This window comes from Protomyctophum parallelum (genome assembly GCF_964188405.1).
Source record: "Protomyctophum parallelum genome assembly, chromosome: 1".
Classification (NCBI taxonomy): Eukaryota; Metazoa; Chordata; class Actinopteri; order Myctophiformes; family Myctophidae; genus Protomyctophum; species Protomyctophum parallelum.
The window spans coordinates 107675796-107700853 of record NC_139697.1 but is presented as its reverse complement, the minus strand read 5'-3'; the positions used below and the strand labels follow the sequence as shown (position 1 = coordinate 107700853).

The 25058-nt window shown below is 46.1% G+C and overlaps 1 protein-coding gene across 1 annotated transcript in view; it reads left to right on the top strand.

The window, feature by feature from the left end:
• The window catches only part of LOC310857559 (stromal interaction molecule 1-like), a 37317-nt gene extending 13617 nt beyond the window's left edge, over nt 1-23700 (top strand). The window contains exons 7-16 of the mRNA XM_083763272.1: nt 2245-2361; nt 9968-10034; nt 13657-13834; nt 14034-14201; nt 14625-14710; nt 15043-15281; nt 15401-15487; nt 19401-19446; nt 19528-19792; nt 23305-23700. Of these exons, the coding sequence (XP_083619398.1) occupies nt 2245-2361; nt 9968-10034; nt 13657-13834; nt 14034-14201; nt 14625-14710; nt 15043-15281; nt 15401-15487; nt 19401-19446; nt 19528-19792; nt 23305-23502 (1451 nt within the window). The 3' untranslated portion in view covers nt 23503-23700. The remainder of the gene's footprint in view (nt 1-2244; nt 2362-9967; nt 10035-13656; nt 13835-14033; nt 14202-14624; nt 14711-15042; nt 15282-15400; nt 15488-19400; nt 19447-19527; nt 19793-23304) is intronic.
• Nucleotides 23701-25058: the final 1358 nt, after the last annotated feature.

The following is a 25058-nucleotide window of genomic DNA, read 5'->3' as shown; positions in this document are numbered from 1 at the left end:
ACTGCTCTGTTTGGAGCCCCTGCTGGTAGGAGGTGGTACTACACCCTATTACACTGTTCTGTTTGGAGCCCCTGCTGGTAGGAGGTGGTACTACACCCTATTACACTGCTCTGTTTGGAGCCCCTGCTGGTAGGAGGTGGTACTACACCCTATTACACCGCTCTGTTTGGAGCCCCTGCTGGTAGGAGGTGGTACTACACCCTATTACACCGCTCTGTTTGGAGCCCCTGCTGGTAGGAGGTGGTACTACACCCTATTACACTGCTCTGTTTGGAGCCCCTGCTGGTAGGAGGTGGTACTACACCCTATTACACTGCTCTGTTTGGAGCCCCTGCTGGTAGGAGGTGGTACTACACCCTATTACACTGCTCTGTTTGGAGCCCCTGCTGGTAGGAGGTGGTACTACACCCTATTACACTGCTCTGTTTGGAGCCCCTGCTGGTAGGAGGTGGTACTACACCCTATTACACTGCTCTGTTTGGAGCCCCTGCTGGTAGGAGGTGGTACTACACCCTATTACACTGTTCTGTTTGGAGCCCCTGCTGGTAGGAGGTGGTACTACACCCTATTACACCGCTCTGTTTGGAGCCCCTGCTGGTAGGAGGTGGTACTACACCCTATTACACCGCTCTGTTTGGAGCCCCTGCTGGTAGGAGGTGGTACTACACCCTATTACACTGCTCTGTTTGGAGCCCCTGCTGGTAGGAGGTGGTACTACACCCTATTACACTGTTCTGTTTGGAGCCCCTGCTGGTAGGAGGTGGTACTACACCCTATTACACTGTTCTGTTTGGAGCCCCTGCTGGTAGGAGGTGGTACTACACCCTATTACACTGCTCTGTTTGGAGCCCCTGCTGGTAGGAGGTGGTACTACACCCTATTACACTGCTCTGTTTGGAGCCCCTGCTGGTAGGAGGTGGTACTACACCCTATTACACTGCTCTGTTTGGAGCCCCTGCTGGTAGGAGGTGGTACTACACCCTATTACACTGCTCTGTTTGGAGCCCCTGCTGGTAGGAGGTGGTACTACACCCTATTACACTGCTCTGTTTGGAGCCCCTGCTGGTAGGAGGTGGTACTACACCCTATTACACTGCTCTGTTTGGAGCCCCTGCTGGTAGGAGGTGGTACTACACCCTATTACACTGCTCTGTTTGGAGCCCCTGCTGGTAGGAGGTGGTACTACACCCTATTACACTGCTCTGTTTGGAGCCCCTGCTGGTAGGAGGTGGTACTACACCCTATTACACTGTTCTGTTTGGAGCCCCTGCTGGTAGGAGGTGGTACTACACCCTATTACACTGCTCTGTTTGGAGCCCCTGCTGGTAGGAGGTGGTACTACACCCTATTACACTGTTCTGTTTGGAGCCCCTGCTGGTAGGAGGTGGTACTACACCCTATTACACTGCTCTGTTTGTCCAAAATGGTTTTAATAGCTTTACACGAGATATCTCACAAAATGGATCACAAAAAATACCAACATGGCTTTTTTTCTTTTTAAGTATATTTATTGGTTTTTTAAAGACAAACAGACATTACACAACAAGAACATAATAACAAACAAAAGAAAAGAAAAGAAAAACATCTCAGGCACAACACTATTATAAATAAAAAGATTGAATATACACAGACATGACAAGGACAATGAACTATAATGACAAGTGACTTTCGGATTTTCATAGACTCCCAATCAGGGAATACATCCATATTCCATACAGTACATTAATACATATATTAAAAAGGCAGACAATAGTTATCATAGGCACCAAATCATTACAAGAGCAGACCCATGCATGCTCCACTCAAAGGCGGCGACCGCCACCCCTCCAGGCGGCAGGGCCACCGCCCCAAGAAGCGGCCCCGTCGCAACGCATCGAGACCCCTGCCCGGGCGACCACCCCCCCATACCCAAAGGGCAGACAAGCCCCCGCCCCAAAGCAGAGCACCCACTAGGGAAGAATGCTGGCATATAAGATATCTAAGGTTGGTACGGAAAACCTCCAAGTATCGTGGCAGACAGTGTGGTTCCAATATGATTCAAATAAGGTTCCCACATTTTGTAGAAAGTGTCCAAGGAATACAGAACATGGCTTTTTTTTAATTAAAGTATTTATGTATTCATTTAAAATCCTGCGTGTGTGTGTTTGTGTGTGTGTGTGCGTGAGTGCGTGCGTGCGTGCGCGTGTGCGTGTGTGTGTGTGTGTGTGCGTGTGTGTGTGTGTGTGTGTGTGTGTGTGTGTTCAGGTAGACAGAGTGTCATAAAGGACGTATTGTTGGTGTGTTCGTTGCTAGCGGCGACGGCAGGATGTTGGTTCGCCGTCGTCCAAAAACGACGTTCCCGAGAACAGCTGGAGAGACTGAGTGAGCTGGGAACACATCTGGACGGACTACACTACCCACAATACACCACTACACTACCCACAATACACCACTACACCACCCACAATACACCACTACACCACCCACAATACACCACTACACTACCCACAATACACCACTACACTACCCACAATACACCACTACACTACCCACAATACACCACTACACTACCCACAATACACCACTACACTACCCACAATACACCACTACACTACCCACAATACACCACTACACTACCCACAATACACCACTACACTACCCACAATACACCACTACACTACCCACAATACACCACTACACTACCCACAATACACCACTACACCACCCACAATACACCACTACACTACCCACAATACACCACTACACTACCCACAATACACCACTACACTACCCACAATACACCACTACACTACCCACAATACACCACTACACCACCCACAATACACCACTACACTACCCACAATACACCACTACACTACCCACAATACACCACTACACTACCCACAATACACCACTACACTACCCACAATACACCACTACACTACCCACAATACACCACTACACCACCCACAATACACCACTACACTACCCACAATACACCACTACACTACCCACAATACACCACTACACTACCCACAATACACCACTACACTACCCACAATACACCACTACACCACCCACAATACACCACTACACTACCCACAATACACCACTACACTACCCACAATACACCACTACACTACCCACAATACACCACTACACTACCCACAATACACCACTACACTACCCACAATACACCACTACACTACCCACAATACACCACTACACTACCCACAATACACCACTACACTACCCACAATACACCACTACACCACCCACAATACACCACTACACTACCCACAATACACCACTACACCACCCACAATACACCACTACACCACCCACAATACACCACTACACCACCCACAATACACCACTACACTACCCACAATACACCACTACACTACCCACAATACACCACTACACTACCCACAATACACCACTACACTACCCACAATACACCACTACACTACCCACAATACACCACTACACTACCCACAATACACCACTACACTACCCACAATACACCACTACACTACCCACAATACACCACTACACTACCCACAATACACCACTACACTACCCACAATACACCACTACACCACCCACAATACACCACTACACTACCCACAATACACCACTACACTACCCACAATACACCACTACACCACCCACAATACACCACTACACTACCCACAATACACCACTACACTACCCACAATACACCACTACACCACCCACAATACACCACTACACTACCCACAATACACCACTACACTACCCACAATACACCACTACACTACCCACAATACACCACTACACTACCCACAATACACCACTACACTACCCACAATACACCACTACACCACCCACAATACACCACTACACCACCCACAATACACCACTACACCACCCACAATACACCACTACACTACCCACAATACACCACTACACTACCCACAATACACCACTACACTACCCACAATACACCACTACACTACCCACAATACACCACTACACCACCCACAATACACCACTACACTACCCACAATACACCACTACACCACCCACAATACACCACTACACTACCCACAATACACCACTACACCACCCACAATACACCACTACACTACCCACAATACACCACTACACTACCCACAATACACCACTACACCACCCACAATACACCACTACACTACCCACAATACACCACTACACTACCCACAATACACCACTACACTACCCACAATACACCACTACACTACCCACAATACACCACTACACTACCCACAATACACCACTACACTACCCACAATACACCACTACACCACCCACAATACACCACTACACTACCCACAATACACCACTACACTACCCACAATACACCACTACACTACCCACAATACACCACTACACTACCCACAATACACCACTACACCACCCACAATACACCACTACACCACCCACAATACACCACTACACTACCCACAATACACCACTACACCACCCACAATACACCACTACACTACCCACAATACACCACTACACTACCCACAATACACCACTACACCACCCACAATACACCACTACACTACCCACAATACACCACTACACTACCCACAATACACCACTACACCACCCACAATACACCACTACACCACCCACAATACACCACTACACCACCCACAATACACCACTACACCACCCACAATACACCACTACACTACCCACAATACACCACTACACTACCCACAATACACCACTACACTACCCACAATACACCACTACACTACCCACAATACACCACTACACTACCCACAATACACCACTACACCACCCACAATACACCACTACACCACCCACAATACACCACTACACTACCCACAATACACCACTACACCACCCACAATACACCACTACACTACCCACAATACACCACTACACTACCCACAATACACCACTACACCACCCACAATACACCACTACACTACCCACAATACACCACTACACTACCCACAATACACCACTACACTACCCACAATACACCACTACACCACCCACAATACACCACTACACCACCCACAATACACCACTACACCACCCACAATACACCACTACACTACCCACAATACACCACTACACTACCCACAATACACCACTACACTACCCACAATACACCACTACACTACCCACAATACACCACTACACCACCCACAATACACCACTACACTACCCACAATACACCACTACACCACCCACAATACACCACTACACTACCCACAATACACCACTACACCACCCACAATACACCACTACACTACCCACAATACACCACTACACTACCCACAATACACCACTACACCACCCACAATACACCACTACACTACCCACAATACACCACTACACTACCCACAATACACCACTACACTACCCACAATACACCACTACACTACCCACAATACACCACTACACTACCCACAATACACCACTACACTACCCACAATACACCACTACACCACCCACAATACACCACTACACTACCCACAATACACCACTACACTACCCACAATACACCACTACACTACCCACAATACACCACTACACTACCCACAATACACCACTACACCACCCACAATACACCACTACACCACCCACAATACACCACTACACTACCCACAATACACCACTACACCACCCACAATACACCACTACACTACCCACAATACACCACTACACTACCCACAATACACCACTACACCACCCACAATACACCACTACACTACCCACAATACACCACTACACTACCCACAATACACCACTACACCACCCACAATACACCACTACACTACCCACAATACACCACTACACCACCCACAATACACCACTACACCACCCACAATACACCACTACACCACCCACAATACACCACTACACTACCCACAATACACCACTACACTACCCACAATACACCACTACACTACCCACAATACACCACTACACTACCCACAATACACCACTACACTACCCACAATACACCACTACACCACCCACAATACACCACTACACCACCCACAATACACCACTACACTACCCACAATACACCACTACACCACCCACAATACACCACTACACTACCCACAATACACCACTACACTACCCACAATACACCACTACACCACCCACAATACACCACTACACTACCCACAATACACCACTACACTACCCACAATACACCACTACACTACCCACAATACACCACTACACTACCCACAATACACCACTACACCACCCACAATACACCACTACACCACCCACAATACACCACTACACTACCCACAATACACCACTACACCACCCACAATACACCACTACACTACCCACAATACACCACTACACCACCCACAATACACCACTACACCACTACACTACCCACAATACACCACTACACTACCCACAATACACCACTACACTACCCACAATACACCACTACACTACCCACAATACACCACTACACTACCCACAATACACCACTACACTACCCACAATACACCACTACACTACCCACAATACACCACTACACCACCCACAATACACCACTACACCACCCACAATACACCACTACACTACCCACAATACACCACTACACTACCCACAATACACCACTACACCACCCACAATACACCACTACACTACCCACAATACACCACTACACTACCCACAATACACCACTACACTACCCACAATACACCACTACACTACCCACAATACACCACTACACCACCCACAATACACCACTACACTACCCACAATACACCACTACACTACCCACAATACACCACTACACTACCCACAATACACCACTACACTACCCACAATACACCACTACACCACCCACAATACACCACTACACCACCCACAATACACCACTACACCACCCACAATACACCACTACACTACCCACAATACACCACTACACTACCCACAATACACCACTACACCACCCACAATACACCACTACACCACCCACAATACACCACTACACTACCCACAATACACCACTACACTACCCACAATACACCACTACACCACCCACAATACACCACTACACTACCCACAATACACCACTACACTACCCACAATACACCACTACACTACCCACAATACACCACTACACCACCCACAATACACCACTACACCACCCACAATACACCACTACACTACCCACAATACACCACTACACTACCCACAATACACCACTACACTACCCACAATACACCACTACACTACCCACAATACACCACTACACCACCCACAATACACCACTACACTACCCACAATACACCACTACACTACCCACAATACACCACTACACCACCCACAATACACCACTACACTACCCACAATACACCACTACACTACCCACAATACACCACTACACTACCCACAATACACCACTACACCACCCACAATACACCACTACACTACCCACAATACACCACTACACCACCCACAATACACCACTACACTACCCACAATACACCACTACACTACCCACAATACACCACTACACTACCCACAATACACCACTACACTACCCACAATACACCACTACACCACCCACAATACACCACTACACCACCCACAATACACCACTACACTACCCACAATACACCACTACACCACCCACAATACACCACTACACTACCCACAATACACCACTACACCACCCACAATACACCACTACACTACCCACAATACACCACTACACTACCCACAATACACCACTACACCACCTGAATTGAACAATGTGGACCCTGTTGTAAACAAGTGTAATGCTTAATTGGGTCGTCCACTCACAGTTGACAGTCTTTGTATTGAGTTTGTGCTTAAAATGTACTGTAAATTCTACAAACTGTTAATAAATATTTCAATCAATCAATCAATCAACCACAATACACCACTACACTACCCACAATACACCACTACACTACCCACAATACACCACTACACCACCCACAATACACCACTACACTACCCACAATACACCACTACACTACCCACAATACACCACTACACCACCCACAATACACCACTACACTACCCACAATACACCACTACACTACCCACAATACACCACTACACCACCCACAATACACCACTACACTACCCACAATACACCACTACACTACCCACAATACACCACTACACTACCCACAATACACCACTACACCACTACACTACCCACAATACACCACTACACCACCCACAATACACCACTACACCACCCACAATACACCACTACACTACCCACAATACACCACTACACTACCCACAATACACCACTACACCACCCACAATACACCACTACACCACCCACAATACACCACTACACTACCCACAATACACCACTACACCACCCACAATACACCACTACACCACCCACAATACACCACTACACTACCCACAATACACCACTACACTACCCACAATACACCACTACACCACTACACTACCCACAATAGAGCACCGAAGTCTGACGTCACTTTCAGTAGAGGGCGTCAGTCCCCAGGTTCATGTATTTGTTTAGTTGCATTGAAATCGCCATAGGAGGATTTTTAGATTGCTTCATATAAGAACTGTGTTTGAAAAATAAACATGTCACCCCGGCCGCTTCACTCATATGGATATGAAGAATCAACTGACTGAGAGAAAACGCTAATGTTACTGCTGCTGAATTAGTTAGATTTTCGCTAGAAGCAGTCTGTATCATATATGAGTGACTGACTGTTGCAAACGATACAGAGACACCTCCGTGACAATAACGCTGAGACAGCTTGTTTATTTTTGGACCACAACGCTTATAGTAGACGATATTAAGATCACCCCATGTTATTCTCCATAGAGAAATTACTTCCGTGAACCAGGGGAATCGAAGGGATGAGCGAGTTACGTCAGGACTTCGGTGCTCTATACACCACTACACTACCCACAATACACCACTACACTACCCACAATACACCACTACACTACCCACAATACACCACTACACTACCCACAATACACCACTACACCACTACACTACCCACAATACACCACTACACTACCCACAATACACCACTACACTACCCACAATACACCACTACACTACCCACAATACACCACTACACCACCCACAATACACCACTACACTACCCACAATACACCACTACACTACCCACAATACAACACTACACTACCCACAATACACCACTACACCACTACACTACCCACAATACACCACTACACCACTACACCACCCACAATACACCACTACACTACCCACAATACACCACTACACTACCCACAATACACCACTACACTACCCACAATACACCACTACACTACCCACAATACACCACTACACCACCCACAATACACCACTACACTACCCACAATACACCACTACACTACCCACAATACACCACTACACCACCCACAATACACCACTACACTACCCACAATACACCACTACACTACCCACAATACACCACTACACTACCCACAATACACCACTACACCACCCACAATACACCACTACACCACCCACAATACACCACTACACCACCCACAATACACCACTACACTACCCACAATACACCACTACACCACCCACAATACACCACTACACCACCCACAATACACCACTACACTACCCACAATACACCACTACACTACCCACAATACACCACTACACTACCCACAATACACCACTACACTACCCACAATACACCACTACACCACTACACTACCCACAATACACCACTACACTACCCACAATACACCACTACACTACCCACAATACACCACTACACCACTACACTACCCACAATACACCACTACACTACCCACAATACACCACTACACTACCCACAATACACCACTACACCACTACACTACCCACAATACACCACTACACTATACACTAACTCTAACCCTATATCACCCACAGGTGAGCTGGGAACACATCTGGACGGACTACACACCGCCGAAAATACACTGAGAGAACTACAGGACAGGTACACTACACTACCCACAACACACTGAGAGAACTACAGGACAGGTACACTACACTACCCACAACACACTGAGAGAACTACAGGACAGGTACACTACACTACCCACAACACACTGAGAGAACTACAGGACAGCTACACTACACTACCCACAATACACCGATACAATACACAGACAGGTACCGCGACAACGCTCCATGCGTCCCAAACTCTCCCTTCTGGCTCCTAAACTATGGAATGAACTTCCCATTGCAGTCAGAACTACAGACTCACTCCCAATCTAAACTATGGAATGAACTTCCCATTGCAGTCAGAACTACAGACTCACTCCCAATCTAAACTATGGAATGAACTTCCCATTGTAGTCAGAACTACAGACTCACTCCCAATCTAAACTACGGAATGAACTTCCCATTACAGTCAGAACTACAGACTCACTCCCAACCTAAACTATGGAGTGAACTTCCCATTACAGTCAGAACTACAGACTCACTCCCAATCTAAACTATGGAATGAACTTCCCATTGCAGTCAGAACTACAGACTCACTCCCAACCTAAACTATGGAGTGAACTTCCCATTGCAGTCAGAACCAGGGGCGCAATAGGCTAGGGGACGGAGGGGTTTCGTCCCCTGCCAGCGTCACATTGGTCCCCCCCAGATGAGTTAGGGGGTCCCCCCTGGCTGGGGGGGTCCCCCCCTGTATCCCCCCTGGCTCCAAAGTTATCTTAGGAGTAATACTTTTGAAATCCTGCGTTCATAAACGCGATATATTTTGAACAATATATTTGATCCACCCCTGTTTAAATCCCAAAATGGTTTGTCCCGTTCTACTGTTGTCGGAAGTTTGGGAGTTGTTACACCGCCATCAGTGACCCAATGTGCTTTGCACTCTGTAATGATTCTAATAATACAGGAACAGGATTCAATAGGACACCACTTTTGATGTCACGCACCACTTCGGTCAGACGATCAGTAGATAGATGAATGGATTTACTTTATCCTTTTCATGTCAAGGACCCCCAAATGGACACGTATTAGCCTGCGGACCCCCCCCATTTGAAGAGAAGAGAAGGACCCCCATAAGAGAAGATTTATAGTTTTATACAGCTCGGACGGACCCTATTGTAATGCCATGTCTAGCGGTGGGAAGGGACACCACTGAGAGCGTCCACATGACATGCCACAAACTATCATGTAGTTGTACCTCTGGGGGTCCCCGGACCCCACTTTGGGAATTATATTATTATTTTGGGGGATTTGGGTAAAGGAGGAGATCGACGCCGGCGGGTCACGCCGCTATTAAACTGTCAACATGCAGGTAAGGCGCTGCAGGTTTTTCTTTCCTCCCGAGTTGCATGGGTTTAACACTAACTATATATGTTGATGTTAAAACATCCTCTCCTGAAAACTTCCCAGGTGTTGTACATTTTATATAGGATAGGCTAACTTACAGATCAGATGGTCAGTGAGTTTTGACCTGTTTGAGGCGCTGCTGATAATGTGGTTAAACTTTTACGTTTTGAGATAAATTGGAGAGGAGGAGGAATCACAGCCAGGTATTTCATAATAATAATAATAACTGTGCCAAAACGCAGTTTTGTATGTACATTGAGTCACTGGAACAACCTCTCTGTAGGACCCCAAACCCTAACCATAACCCCACGTTTTTGTGGAGGAGGAATCACAGGCAGGTAATTCATAATAATAATAATAATAACTGTGCCAAAACGCAGTTTTGTATGTACATTGAGTCACTGGAACAACCTCTCTGTAGGACCCCAAACCCTAACCATAACCCCACGTTTTTGTGGTTAGACCCCCCCATCCCCCCCTCCCCTAGGGTGGTGGGGGGGACGGGGGGGACGGATTTTTCGGCGGCGCCGCTTCGCGGCGCCGCTATTTGTCCCCCCCTAGCGTTCGGTCCGTGTTGCGCCTCTGGTCAGAACTACAGACTCACTCCCAACCTAAACTATGGAGTGAACTTCCCATTGCAGTCAGAACTACAGACTCACTCCCAATCTAAACTATGGAGTGAACTTCCCATTGCAGTCAGAACTACAGACTCACTCCCAATCTAAACTATGGAATGAACTTCCCATTGTAGTCAGAACTACAGACTCACTCCCAATCTAAACTACGGAATGAACTTCCCATTACAGTCAGAACTACAGACTCACTCCCAATCTAAACTATGGAATGAACTTCCCATTTCAGTCAGAACTACAGACTCACTCCCAATCTAAACTATGGAATGGACTTCCCATTACAGTCAGAACTACAGACTCACTCCCAATCTAAACTATGGAATGAACTTCCCATTTCAGTCAGAACTACAGACTCACTCCCAATCTAAACTATGGAATGGACTTCCCATTACAGTCAGAACTACAGACTCACTCCCAATCTAAACTACGGAATGAACTTCCCATTACAGTCAGAACTACAGACTCACTCCCAATCTAAACTATGGAGTGAACTTCCCATTACAGTCAGAACTACAGACTCACTCCCAATCTAAACTATGGAATGAACTTCCCATTGCAGTCAGAACTACAGACTCACTCCCAATCTAAACTATGGAATGAACTTCCCATTGCAGTCAGAACTACAGACTCACTCCCAATCTAAACTATGGAATGAACTTTCCATTTCAGTCAGAACTACAGACTCACTCCCAATCTAAACTATGGAATGGACTTCCCATTGCAGTCAGAACTACAGACTCACTCCCAATCTAAACTATGGAATGTACTTCCCATTGCAGTCAGAACTACAGACTCACTCCCAATCTAAACTATGGAGTGAACTTCCCATTGCAGTCAGAACTACAGACTCACTCCCAACCTAAACTATGGAATGAACTTCCCATTGCAGTCAGAACTACAGACTCACTCCCAATCTAAACTATGGAATGTACTTCCCATTGCAGTCAGAACTACAGACTCACTCCCAATCTAAACTATGGAATGAACTTCCCATTACAGTCAGAACTACAGACTCACTCCCAATCTAAACTATGGAGTGAACTTCCCATTGCAGTCAGAACTACAGACTCACTCCCAACCTAAACTATGGAATGAACTTCCCATTGCAGTCAGAACTACAGACTCACTCCCAATCTAAACTATGGAATGTACTTCCCATTGCAGTCAGAACTACAGACTCACTCCCAATCTAAACTATGGAGTGAACTTCCCATTGCAGTCAGAACTACAGACTCACTCCCAATCTAAACTATGGAATGGACTTCCCATTACAGTTCTATGTAGACATAGCACTCTATAGTGTAGACTCATAGTTTCCTTAGATAGATATTCCACTGTTAGGTTCACGTATGATTCATTATATATTACCATGTTTTGTGTTCTTGCTTAATGTAAATCACTCTGGATTCGGAGCGTCTGATAAATGCCTGAATTCTAAATTGTAATAGTAAATTGTACACACGTGCACGCACGCACGCACACACACACACACACACACACACACACACACACACACACACACACACACACACACACACACACACACACACACACACACACACACACACACACACACACACACACACACACACACACACACACGGTTGCTAGGTTCCAGTGTTTGTTTACTTCCTGTAGGTTACAGGAAGCGGATGACGATCAGCCCTCCGTACAGGAAGTGAAGGCGGAGCTTCAGGAGAAGCTACGGGATCACATGACCTCCGTCCAGCTAGAAGCTGATAGGCTGAGAGAGCTGGAAGGCTCCGCCCACAGTCACATGACCAGACACAGGAATATAGAGGAGGAGCTGGAGCAGGTAGACAGGTTACCTGTCTGTCTGTCTCTGTCTGTCTGTCTGTCTGTCTGCGTGCACGTGCGTATGCGTGCGTGTGTGTGTTTATAACATGTGTGTGTGTGTGTGTGTGTGTGTGTGTGTGTGTGTGTGTGTGTGTTTATAATGTGTGTGTGTGTGTGTGTGTGTGTGTGTGTGTGTGTGTGTGTGTGTGTGTGTGTAGATGCGCGCCGCCCTGCGTCTCGCAGAACGACAGATGGTGGAACATCCTCGTTGGGTTCCAGTGGACGGTCTGGAGAGATGGCTTCAGTTCACCCACGAAGTAGAACTACAGAACTACAATACCCAGAAACACTCTGCCGAGAGGCAGCTGCTGCAGGCTAGAGAGGGTGTAAGAAAACTGCAAAACTATAGAACTACAACTCCCAGAAACACTGTGCTGAGACGCAGCTGCTGCAGGCTAGAGAGGGTGTAAGAACTACACATATGATGTAGAACTACAAAACCCAGAAACACAGCTGAGGGACAGCTGCTGCAGGCTAGAGAGGGTGTAAGAACTACACATATGATGTAGAACTACAAAACCCAGAAACACAGCTGAGGGACAGCTGCTGCAGGCTGTAAGAAAACTACAAAACCCAGCTCACTCACACGCTATTCATGTCAATAGAAGTCGCTCAGTGGCGTTTTGAAGCACCCGGAAGACTGCCGGAAGTACAATTATAACTCAATGGCTCGAGCGAGCGGAAGTTTAGCCTAGCCTGGACCTCAATCTTAACCCTTGGTGTATTAACTTATTGGTTTTGTTTTACAGGCAGAGAAAATCAAGAGGAAGAGGACGTCCTTATTTGGTCGTAGCTCCTCCATGGAGGACATCAACCACAAGATAATGTCTGCCAAGTAAGACCTGTCTGTCTGTCTGTCTGTCTGTCTGCCAAGACCTGTCTGTCTGTCTGTCTGTCTGTCTGTCTGTCTGCCAAGTAAGACCTGTCTGTCTGTCTGTCTAACAAACTGTCTGTCTGTCTGTCTGTCTAACAAACTGTCTGTCTGTCTGTCTGTCTGCCAAGTAAGACCTGTCTGTCTGTCTGTCTGTCTGTCTGTCTGTCTGTCTGTCTGCCCGTCTGCCTGCTTATCTGGCATTAGGTGAGTTGACATTAGGTGAATCTTCCCTGATTGGCCAGACAGGCATTAGGGGAGGTGCTAGATATGTTATCTCTCTTCCGATTGGCCAGACAGGCATTAGGGGAGGTGACGGCGGCCCTGCGGGAGCGTCTGATTCGCTGGCGACAGATCGAGATGTTAACCGGCTACTCATTGGTCAACAACCCCGGACTTCCTGCCCTCGCCAACTGCCTCAAGGTGGATGCTTCCTTCCTGGGTCTGCGACCTTCGACCCCTACGCGTCACTTCCTGTTGTCTGACGACCTCGATGACATGGATGAGGATATCCTGTCACCGGATACTCTGAAATGTACTTAAATACTTTTATACTTAAATACTTATACTTACCCTAACCCGTTATGAAAATATCACATCTACAATCTGATTGGCTCACCCTCTCTGACCTGTTCTGTGATTGGCTGCCTGCAGACGCAGCGTGGCAGATGGACCGGCGAGTCAGTGACCTCTGGCCTTTGAGTGGCACGGCAGACAGCCAATCGGCATGGAAGAGCTCAGGTAGGGCCCGCCCCCTCTATCTCTCACAGCCAATCAGCATGGAAGAGCTAGTAACACCATTCCTTTTGGAGAAGGTAACAGATTACTCTATAGGGCCTCAAACGGGGCGCGAGGAACGCAGGCGTGTGATCTCATTAGCAGGCAACAGTGCAGCACTATCCCTCTCTCTGTTTCTGGCACAACTACTGGTACTCATAGTCATATAGTGGTGCTCATTAACCAACACATAGGCACATAGGTGAACCAACACATAGGTAGGTGAACACAGACATTGCTGTTCCTTGGAGTGGTTGCACCACTCAAAAAGATAAACAGAATCAGGTGTGATGATTCGTGGGGGTGGGGGGGGGGGGGGGGTGTGTGCACGAAACGAGCACGAGCGAAACAAATTCACGGGACTGCACTCACGTAAATACGCTTGCGTTGGCGACTTCTCCCATGCAGTGCTCCGAGCTAAAACGCATGTCTGATTGAAAATCAACTATAGGTATGAGGGTCAGTGCAACCCTGTTACACTAAAAGTATTCCCATTATTTAAGGCCGTTATCTAGAACGCCGTTACAACCCCCAACACTGGCAGTGACACATGCTCTCTCTCTCTCTCTGTATGTCTCTCTCTCTCTCTCTCTCTCTCTCCTGTATAAAGTAAACGCTATGTCTCTCTCTCTCTCTGTATGTCTCTCTCTCTCTCTCTCTCTCTCTCTCCTGTATAAAGTAAACGCTATGTCTCTCTCTCTCCTGTATAAACACTATGTCTCTCTCTCTCTCTCTCTGTATGTCTCTCTCTCTCTCTCCTGTATAAAGTAAACGCTATGTCTCTCTCTCTCCTGTATAAACGCTATGTCTCTCTCTCTCTCTCTCTCTGTATGTCTCTCTCTCTCTCTCCTGTATAAACGCTATGTCTCTCTCTCTCTCTCTCTGTATGTCTCTCTCTCTCTCCTGTATAAACGCTATGTCTCTCTCTCTCTCTCTCTCTCTCTCCTGTATAAACGCTATGTCTCTCTCTCTCTCTGTATGTCTCTCTCTCTCTCTCTCTCTCTCTCTCTCTCTCCTGTATAAACGCTATGTCTCTCTCTCTCTCTGTATGTCTCTCTCTCTCTCTCTCTCTCTCCTGTATAAACGCTATGTCTCTCTCTCTCTCTCTCTCCTGTATAAACGCTATGTCTCTCTCTCTCTCTCTCCTGTATAAACGCTATGTCTCTCTCTCTCTCGCTCCTGTATAAACGCTATGTCTCTCTCTCTCTCTCCTGTATAAACGCTATGTCTCTCTCTCTCTCTCTCTCTCTCCTGTATAAACGCTATGTCTCTCTCTCTCTCTCTCTCTCCTGTATAAACGCTATGTCTCTCTCTCTCTCTCTCCTGTATAAACGCTATGTCTCTCTCTCTCTCTCTCCTGTATAAACGCTATGTCTCTCTCTCTCTCTCTCCTGTATAAACGCTATGTCTCTCTCTCTCTCTCTCTCTGTATGTCTCTCTCTCTCTCTCCTGTATAAACGCTATGTCTCTCTCTCTCTCTCTCTGTATGTCTCTCTCTCTCTCCTGTATAAACGCTATGTCTCTCTCTCTCTCTCTCTCTCTCTCCTGTATAAACGCTATGTCTCTCTCTCTCTCTGTATGTCTCTCTCTCTCTCTCTCTCTCTCTCCTGTATAAACGCTATGTCTCTCTCTCTCTCTGTATGTCTCTCTCTCTCTCTCTCTCTCTCCTGTATAAACGCTATGTCTCTCTCTCTCTCTCTCTCCTGTATAAACGCTATGTCTCTCTCTCTCTCTCTCCTGTAGAAACGCTATGTCTCTCTCTCTCTCGCTCCTGTATAAACGCTATGTCTCTCTCTCTCTCTCCTGTATAAACGCTATGTCTCTCTCTCTCTCTCTCTCTCTCCTGTATAAACGCTATGTCTCTCTCTCTCTCTCTCTCTCCTGTATAAACGCTATGTCTCTCTCTCTCTCTCTCCTGTATAAACGCTATGTCTCTCTCTCTCTCTCTCTCCTGTATAAACGCTATGTCTCTCTCTCTCTCTCTCCTGTATAAACGCTATGTCTCTCTCTCTCTCTCTCTCTCTCTCCTGTATAAACGCTATGTCTCTCTCTCTCTCTGTATGTCTCTCTCTCTCTCTCACTCTCTCTCCTGTATAAACGCTATGTCTCTCTCTCTCTCTGTATGTCTCTCTCTCTCTCTCTCTCTCTCCTGTATAAACGCTATGTCTCTCTCTCTCTCTCTCTCCTGTATAAACGCTATGTCTCTCTCTCTCTCTCTCCTGTATAAACGCTATGTCTCTCTCTCTCTCGCTCCTGTATAAACGCTATGTCTCTCTCTCTCTCTCCTGTATAAACGCTATGTCTCTCTCTCTCTCTCTCTCTCTCCTGTATAAACGCTATGTCTCTCTCTCTCTCTCTCTCTCCTGTATAAACGCTATGTCTCTCTCTCTCTCTCTCCTGTATAAACGCTATGTCTCTCTCTCTCTCTCTCTCCTGTATAAACGCTATGTCTCTCTCTCTCTCTCTCCTGTATAAACGCTATGTCTCTCTCTCTCTCTCTCTCTGTATGTCTCTCTCTCTCTCTCTCCTGTATAAACGCTATGTCTCTCTCTCTCTCTCTCTCTCCTGTATAAACGCTATGTCTCTCTCTCTCTCTCTCCTGTATAAACGCTATGTCTCTCTCTCTCTCTCTCTCCTGTATAAACGCTATGTCTCTCTCTCTCTCTCTCTCCTGTATAAACGCTATGTCTCTCTCTCTCTCTCTCCTGTAGAAACGCTATGTCTCTCTCTCTCTCGCTCCTGTATAAACGCTATGTCTCTCTCTCTCTCTCTCTCCTGTATAAACGCTATGTCTCTCTCTCTCTCTCTCCTGTAGAAACGCTATGTCTCTCTCTCTCTCGCTCCTGTATAAACGCTATGTCTCTCTCTCTCTCTCCTGTATAAACGCTATGTCTCTCTCTCTCTCTCTCTCTCTCCTGTATAAACGCTATGTCTCTCTCTCTCTCTCTCTCTCCTGTATAAACGCTATGTCTCTCTCTCTCTCTCTCCTGTATAAACGCTATGTCTCTCTCTCTCTCTCTCTCCTGTATAAACGCTATGTCTCTCTCTCTCTCTCTCCTGTATAAACGCTATGTCTCTCTCTCTCTCTCTCTCTCTCTCCTGTATAAACGCTATGTCTCTCTCTCTCTCTGTATGTCTCTCTCTCTCTCTCACTCTCTCTCCTGTATAAACGCTATGTCTCTCTCTCTCTCTGTATGTCTCTCTCTCTCTCTCTCTCTCTCCTGTATAAACGCTATGTCTCTCTCTCTCTCTCTCTCCTGTATAAACGCTATGTCTCTCTCTCTCTCTCTCCTGTATAAACGCTATGTCTCTCTCTCTCTCGCTCCTGTATAAACGCTATGTCTCTCTCTCTCTCTCCTGTATAAACGCTATGTCTCTCTCTCTCTCTCTCTCTCTCCTGTATAAACGCTATGTCTCTCTCTCTCTCTCTCTCTCCTGTATAAACGCTATGTCTCTCTCTCTCTCTCTCCTGTATAAACGCTATGTCTCTCTCTCTCTCTCTCTCCTGTATAAACGCTATGTCTCTCTCTCTCTCTCTCCTGTATAAACGCTATGTCTCTCTCTCTCTCTCTCTCTGTATGTCTCTCTCTCTCTCTCTCCTGTATAAACGCTATGTCTCTCTCTCTCTCTCTCTCTCCTGTATAAACGCTATGTCTCTCTCTCTCTCTCTCCTGTATAAACGCTATGTCTCTCTCTCTCTCTCTCTCCTGTATAAACGCTATGTCTCTCTCTCTCTCCTGTATAAACGCTATGTCTCTCTCTCTCTCTCTCTCCTGTATAAACGCTATGTCTCTCTCTCTCTCTCTCTCCTGTATAAATGCTATCTCTCTCTCTCTCTCTCTCTCCTGTATAAACGCTATGTCTCTCTCTCTCTCAGCGCTGAGCTTGTTGCCACGGAAGCAGCGAACGGGAGACTCTCAGAGGTTGGTGGATAGTGGGCGGGGCTTATCTCAATTGGAGGGGTGTGGCTTGAACGCATCATCATCACCTCTCTCTCCTCTCAGGGACGTCTTTCTGAGCCAATCAGAAACAGACTCCGCCTACCCGACGGCGCCTCACAGCCAATCACAGTGCTCCGTTGCCCCCAAGCCCCTCCCTCTCCCGCCATTCAAGCCCCTAACTCCTCCCCAGAGGGGGCATGGCTTCATGACATCATCACCTGTGGGCGGGTCTCTGGAGAAGAGCTCCAGTTTAGGAGAGCTGAGAGGAGGGGAGGCGGGGCTTAGTGCCTTAGCCCCTCCCCTCATGTCCTCCTCATATTCCACACAGGTAATTCTAACTAATTATTTAATTTCACTTTCTTCACTTGAATTTTACTTTAATTAACTTAATTCCCTTTAGCTGTGGGTCATGAACCAAAGAATAAGGTTGAGGATACAAAGCGTAGTCTGAAAACCCACCTTTTCAGACTCCATCATGGCCCATAGCACTTACCCTACCCCCTTAGATAGCATTTCTGTAGACTAAGGGCGCTTTCACACCGGACATGTTTGGTTCGTTTAAAACGAACCATGGTCCGCTTACCCCTTTGGTTCGGTTGGTGTGAACGTGCATACGAACTCTGGTGCGGATCAAAGAAACGAACCATGGTCCGCTAAAAAAGGCCGGACTCGGTTCGCTTCCAAACGAACCACGGTGCGCTTCGTTACTGGTGTGAATGCATTCGGACTTTATAGAGGACCAAATACAGGACGATAGGCAAAATAGCCGTCGGGTGTCGGCAGTTGTGAGGCTGCATTAATAATTATAGTTATAAAAACATGTATTTTTTTACGGGGATCATATGACAGCTGACAGTCTGATTTTAATAGTAGACGCATACAGTATATGTCGAGGCGCAGCGCAGCATACGAGGTTCACATGCGCAAAATGTACAAGTTATCGACATGGAATGGTGTAGCCTACGGTATGACACACGATGTAAGCTTGTAGATCTGTTTATTTTAAGCATGCGCCGGCCGCCGCCAGTGCCGCCACGCACAAAGCATGCGAATCTGCGATGCATGAGTCTTCATGCGAGTTTCTCTTTCAACTCGTGTCCCCTCCTTTTTTTGTGTGTGTGTGTGTGTGTGTGTGTGTGTGTGTGTGTGTGTGTGGGCGCGTGGGCGCGCACGCACATGAGGGGACTGGGGGAGAGACCCATATATTTATATGGGAGAGACGCAGAGACAGAGAAATATTTAAAATCATCCATGTCGCGCAGGCCGCAGGTATCGAGAAAAAGCCAATGTTAAATAAGCTATACACAGGTGGTCCCAAATGATTAATTGATTACATCACTATAGCAAAAGACGTAAAACTAGGTCAACTCAATTAGCTGCAGCGGAGCTGTTCTGACTTGAAGCTCAATAACCAACTGACCAAACCATAAGATGACATGGAAATGCCCGCCGCGGCGCCGATTTGATGCGCAGAAATAACATGGGTGAAGGTGCACACATGGAAGAAAAGTCCTTTTTATCGGGGATACCTTGTTGTAGGCTATACGTCTCCGTGAAATGTATGCATCAGCATTCAGCAGCAAGCACATTATTGTTCAAACACTGCTCCTCTGTTCATCTGTTGCTCTTATTTGGCTAATAAAATAATTAATAAGAATGAATGCAATAGCAAGTTGTTGCTGCCTGTCATGTTGCTGTTCTCTTCTCTCTCTGTGTGACTGAAGGTTGCCCCAAAAATTGTAGACAGTGATTTCCCCTCATGTTCTTTTCCCCCTCACTATTTGGTTCGCTTAACATGTCCACGTGTCATTTGTTTACATATTTGGTACGCTTTACAAAGTCCAGTGTGAACACCAAACGGACCAAAATCAAAATGCAAATATTTGGTCCTTGGTCCTTGATCCGGACCTTCTAAGCGAACTTTGGGTGTGAAAGCGCCCTTAGATAGCATTTAATAGACTTATAGCATGTTATGTAGACAGCACTATAATTGCATTGTATATAGTCATAGCATGCCATAGTACATATGTATAGCATAGTAGTATATGTATAGTTTATATGTATAGTTTCATTATATAGATATTCCACTGTTACTTTCTTAGCTTACGCATGTTTCATGATAAATGCTTTTATGTGATGTATTCCCATGCTTTTTGTTATTGCTTAATGTAAGTCGCTCTGGATTAAGAGCGTCTGCTAAATGCCTAAATTGTAAATTGTAAAGCGTCCAAAATGAGTTTTCTTCGTAGCACGCTAGTGGAGCTGTTGCCCCCGCGACCCGACTACGGATAAGCGGTTGAAGATGGATGGATCTACATAATACGCTATCTAGATAATATATATAAACTCTATAGAATACCAATCATCTCGGGGTCTTGTTCACGAGTGAGGGGAGGACGGAGAAGGAGATCAGCCGGAAAATTGGAGCGGCAGGGGGCGGTATTATGTATGTATTATATCACTGTTGTGACGAAAAGAGAGTTGAGCCAGAAGGCAAAGCTCTCCGTCTACCGAGCAATCACCTATGGTCATGAAGTGTTCCTACTTTCACCTATGGTCATGTAGTGTTCCTACTCTCACCTATGGTCATGAAGTGTTCCTACTCTCACCTATGGCCATGAAGTGTAACTACTCTCACCTATGGCCATGAAGTGTACCTACTCTCACCTATGGCCATGAAGTGTTCCTACTCTCACCTATGGTCATGAGTGTGGGTCATGACCGAAAGAATAAGGTCGCGAATACAAGCTGCCGAAATGAGTTTTCTTCGACGGGTGGCTGGAATCTCCCTTAGAGAGAGGGTGAGAAGTTCAGTCACACGAGAGAGACTCGGAGTAGAACCGCTGCTCCTTCACCTGGAAAGGAGTCAGCTGAGGTGCTTCTCGGGCGCCTCCCTAGGTAGGTCCTCGACGCACGTCCCACTGGGAGGAGACCCCGGGGCAGACCAAGGATCACATCCCACTGGGAGGAGACCCCGGGGCAGACCAAGGATCACATCCCACTGGGAGGAGACCCCGGGGCAGACCAAGGATCACATCCCACTGGGAGGAGACCCCGGGGCAGACCAAGGATCACATCCCACTGGGAGGAGACCCCGGGGCAGACCAAGGCGCAGTTGGAGGAAACACATCGACTCACTGGCCTTGGAACGTCTCGGAATAGAGCACCGAAGTCCTGACGTAACTTGCTCATCCCTTCGATTCCCCTGGTTCGCGGAAGTCATTTCTCTATGGAGAATAACATGGGGTGATCTTAATATCGTCTACTATAAGCATTGTGGTCCAAAAATAAACAAGCTGTCTCTGCGTTATTGTCGGGAAGGTGTCTCTGTATCGTTTGCAACAGTCAGTCACTCATATATGATACAGTCTACTTCTAGCGAAAATCTAACTAATTCAGCAGCAGTAACATTAGCGTTTTCTCTCAGTCAGTTGATTCTTCATATCCATATGAGTGAAGCGGCCGGGGTGACATGTTTATTTTTCAAACACAGTTCTTATATGAAGCGATCTCAAATCCCCCCTATGGGGATTACAATGCAACTAAAAAAATACATGAACCTGGGGACAGACGCCCTCTACTGAAAGTGACGTCAGACTTCGGTGCTCTATCCCCCAGGAGGAAGTCAATGTTGCTCTGGAGAGGGAAGTCTGGAGCTCTCTGGTGGAGCTGTTGCCCCCGCGACCCGACTACGGATAAGCGGTTGAAGATGGATGGATGGATGGAGAATACCAGATCTATAAATGAACTAGATTACATTTGAACCTTTATAAAGGTCTATAAATATAAGTGACTAATTTATTACTAATAAATATAAATTACTAATTGATTGATTGACAGGCCATCTACACCTCTTCTCCTTCCGACCCCGCCCACTCCTCTCCTCCCCATGGCCACGCCCCCGACTCCTCCTCCCCCTCCTCCAATCGGGATGCAGACAGGAGGCGAGAGGCGGAGCCAGAGGACAGAGAGGGAGGAGCCCAGAAAAAACACCACGCCTCCTCCTCGCTCAACAGGATGTTCAAGAAGAGGAAATGAAAGTCCGCTCCGTTCCATTGATTGATGTATTTCCATGTTTTCCATGTTTGGGTGTGAGACCATTTTAACTTTATGAACACGATGTATTTCCATGTTTGGGTGTGAGACCATTTTAACTTTATGAACACAATGTATTTCCATGTTTGGGTGTGAGACCATTTTAACTTTATAAACACAATGTATTTCCATGTTTGGGTGTGAGACCATTTTAACTTTATGAACACAATGTATTTCCATGTTTGGGTGTGAGTCCATTTTAACTTTATAAACACAATGTATTTCCATGTTTGGGTGTGAGACCATTTTAACTTTATGAACACAATGTATTTCCATGTTTGGGTGTGAGACCATTTTAACTTTATAAACACAATGTATTTCCATGTTTTCATGTAAAATAATGTTCACTTCAGTTTAGAGACTGTGCTTCCCACTAGACATGTTCATAACATCTAGATCAGGGGTGCCCACACTTTCTTTTACTTGAGAGCTACTTGCTAAATGACCAGCAGAACAAGAACTACCCACCGAAAATTATATTATCCCACTGCTGAAAATAGTTTAAAAATCTACCTGTCGGGGCTTTGGAGTGTGTCTGTGTGTGTGTGCGTGTGTGCGTGCGTGCACCTTAGACAGGCCCGAGCGCATGTCAAATATGAACAAAAAAATTGGTGTCCCCAAGTTTTTATGCTTAGGGTTAGGTTTAACATTAGACATCTATCCATTAGGTTAGATCAGTTATAGTGTGTGTGCGTGAGTGAGTGTGTGCATGCATGCATGAATTGCATTATTCACCCTCTTTGAATATTCACTTTGAATAAAGATTTGAATAACGTACGGTTTGCAAGACTGGAATGCTGTGTTATTCTGAATGATGCAGACAACACAACACCCATGTAATGGAATATTAATATTTGCATAGTTTCACTTCATGTGTCCTTCATTTCCTTCAATGCCGGTTTCTTGTTCTTCCATTTTGGATGACTGGTATAGATGAATGTTGGTTTTTGCCGAATGTTCCCCTATTTTTAAGACATGCCAACAATAAAGATGCAAGGCTGCTGCGGTTAAACTAACAATCCAGATGTTATAGTGGTATACACTTTCAGCACGTGGCGTTCGTAATTTGTCGATAACAAAGTATTGCATTGTGGGTTTGAGGCAGGTCCCTTTTGATGTAAATCAATCAAGTCACCTTAAAGTGCAAATAACATGCATTTAAAAACTGCTTTTAATATTTAATAATCATATTGTCTATGTCCCTCAAAGTTATTTCTAATGGTTTGAGCCTCAATCACCTGATATAACCAGGCCTTGTCATTTCTTTCTGGACTTTGAAAGCAGTTTTATCTGCAGTACCACAATGTCCTGAGGTGGTGGGGGTGCTGATATGCAGATTATTTAATATTTGAGTCATTATAATACTGATGCTATATAAAACCAGGCTTGTTTCCATTCCATGCCAGCTTGGAAAATCAACAATGGTGGACATTGTAAACAAAGTGGAAATGCAAATTTGCAACTGAAGACTGAAGAAAAGGAGGAATTATACAAAGTAG